General features: G+C 26.6%; 1 protein-coding gene across 1 annotated transcript in view; it reads right to left on the bottom strand.

Annotated features, from left to right (window-relative positions):
• Positions 1–1243: 1243 nt before the first annotated feature.
• LOC111684745 overlaps positions 1244–2153 on the bottom strand; it is a 42617-nt gene continuing 41707 nt past the window's right edge. The window contains exon 4 of the mRNA XM_046945917.1: positions 1244–2016. Within this exon, the coding sequence (XP_046801873.1) occupies positions 1498–2016 (519 nt within the window). The 3' untranslated portion in view covers positions 1244–1497. The remainder of the gene's footprint in view (positions 2017–2153) is intronic.

The raw sequence follows: 2153 nt of genomic DNA, 5'->3' as shown, positions 1-2153 counted from the left end.
ACAGAACTAGAACAGAACTAGAACAGAACTAGAACAGAACTAGAACAGAACTAGAACAGAACTAGAACTGAACTAGAACTGAACTAGAACTAAACTAGAACTGAACTAAAATTAACTAGATCTGAACTTCTACTAGAACCGGTTTGAGTTATGCAGGAATATGATTAATATTTAATTTATTAATAATTAAATGTCACTCATACGTACATAAATATCAAATGAACTAGAATTGAACAAAATATATAGTTTTGAGTTTAGTCTTTAATTAGTATTTAATTTTGTCTATAGTCCAGACTATATATTGTCTGGTATTTTATGTTCTTTTTCATATTGCAGTTCACTGTATGTTAACTTTTGCATTAACTTTGTAAAGTAACATTTATAAGCTGATTAAACAATTAAAATTATTACTTGTGGCTTAACAAAGGTAAACTTTGCATAAAGTTTATGGCAATTTGAAAAGTTTTAATATTCACATTTTTATATGCTTGCCAATGTTTTTATGTTGAAATTTTAATTTTAATAAATTTTTCCTAGAAAAGCTGTGCAGAACACATTAAAATTTAAAAAAAAATTGCAGAGATAGGAAGGTATTCATAGTGCGTAACAAAAAAGAGACGAAAATTAAAAAAAAAATCTTAATATTTATATTTAAAGTTGTGGAGGTTAAATTTTTTATTTAAAGTGATTTGCTGTTGCTTTTAAAATAACGATTTGAGTAAAAAATCTGTAGGAGTTTTGAAAGTTGTAATGTTTTAAGCAGCTAAAACGGATAGAGTATGAAGTAGTTAATGAAAAAAAATAAATAAATAAAAAAGTTAAATGGTCCTTCCAACAACACTTATTTACCCACTGTTAGCTCCCTAAAGTCGGCAATATAAATTAGTAATAATATAAAACTGTTTTATCCACAAGTTTATCACAAACACAAACCTTCTTTTTACTGCTTTATCCAAAAATAACATAAAACTTTACCGTCATTTTTTGTTTTTAAGATTAAAATTTAATATTTAATAATTTATTAGTATAATTTTAAGTTTTTTTTTTTGTTTGATTTTACTTTTTTAATGGAATATTAACTTAAATTCTAAAAAAAAAAATATTTAAATAATAAAATTATTTTGTTAATTTTTAAACTAAAATTTAAATAAAATAAATGTTTAAAAAATACTAAGGAAATTATGTATTAGGAAAAAACTCACTATAAAATAAAACTAAACGCAAAATAAAAACTATAAACAAATAAAAATTAAAAATAAAAAAATTAAAAATATTAAGCAAATTATTAATATTATTTAAAAGTATAAAGATAATATTAAAAATTAATAAAACTAAAAGAAAAATAATAAATTACTAAATTTCAGTCTTTAAAGTGCTTAGAAATTGTTTGTTTTAAACTTATTAATATATAAATATTATTTTAATATTTTTGCTTTAATTTAGAAAAATATATATAGTTTTTGTAAATAAAATATATAAAAAAAATATAAAAATATTTTATATTTCCTGTTGCTCTTGCAAAGGCTCATTATGTTCGTCTTTAACTATTTGTTCTGGTTTCTGCTGCTCTAAAATGTTTTCCTCCTGGGCCTCCTCCTGCCTTTCTTCCTGCTGTTCCTTCTCTGCCAAATTCGTTTCACTTGTTCTTCTTTTCGGTGATAATGAGGCTGGCGATGATCCAGTCGAGGGTGTTAATGAAGTGGAAGATGCTGTTGATGAGTCGGTTATGGTATTTATTTCCATTTCTAATTCGTTAAATATATCTATGAGATTATTGATGCCAATCAAATAACCATCTTCATGATTGCCCACCTTCCAGGTGCTGGCATGATCAATGTAATGGTTTTCTGGCAATAGAACTGTTTTGGCAAAATCTATTAACCAGACATTGGCCTGCTTGCGATCGTGTACGAAGAGCAGAGAAGAGCCGATAACTTCATGACTGCGAAAGAAGTCTGAACATTCGAGGGTGGCGCGTATAGCACGTAAACGCTGGATGTAACGGGCCTTCAAATAGATGGAAAATAGACAACTTATTTAGTATTTCCTGTTCTAGTTCTGTTCCAGTTCTGTTCTAGTTCTGTTCTAGTTCTGTTCTAGTTCTGTTCTAGTTCTGTTCTAGTTCTGTTCTAGTTCTGTTCTAGTTCTGTTCT

This window comes from Lucilia cuprina, chromosome 3 (genome assembly GCF_022045245.1).
Source record: "Lucilia cuprina isolate Lc7/37 chromosome 3, ASM2204524v1, whole genome shotgun sequence".
Classification (NCBI taxonomy): Eukaryota; Metazoa; Arthropoda; class Insecta; order Diptera; family Calliphoridae; genus Lucilia; species Lucilia cuprina.
This window is presented reverse-complemented; position numbering and strand designations above follow the sequence as displayed.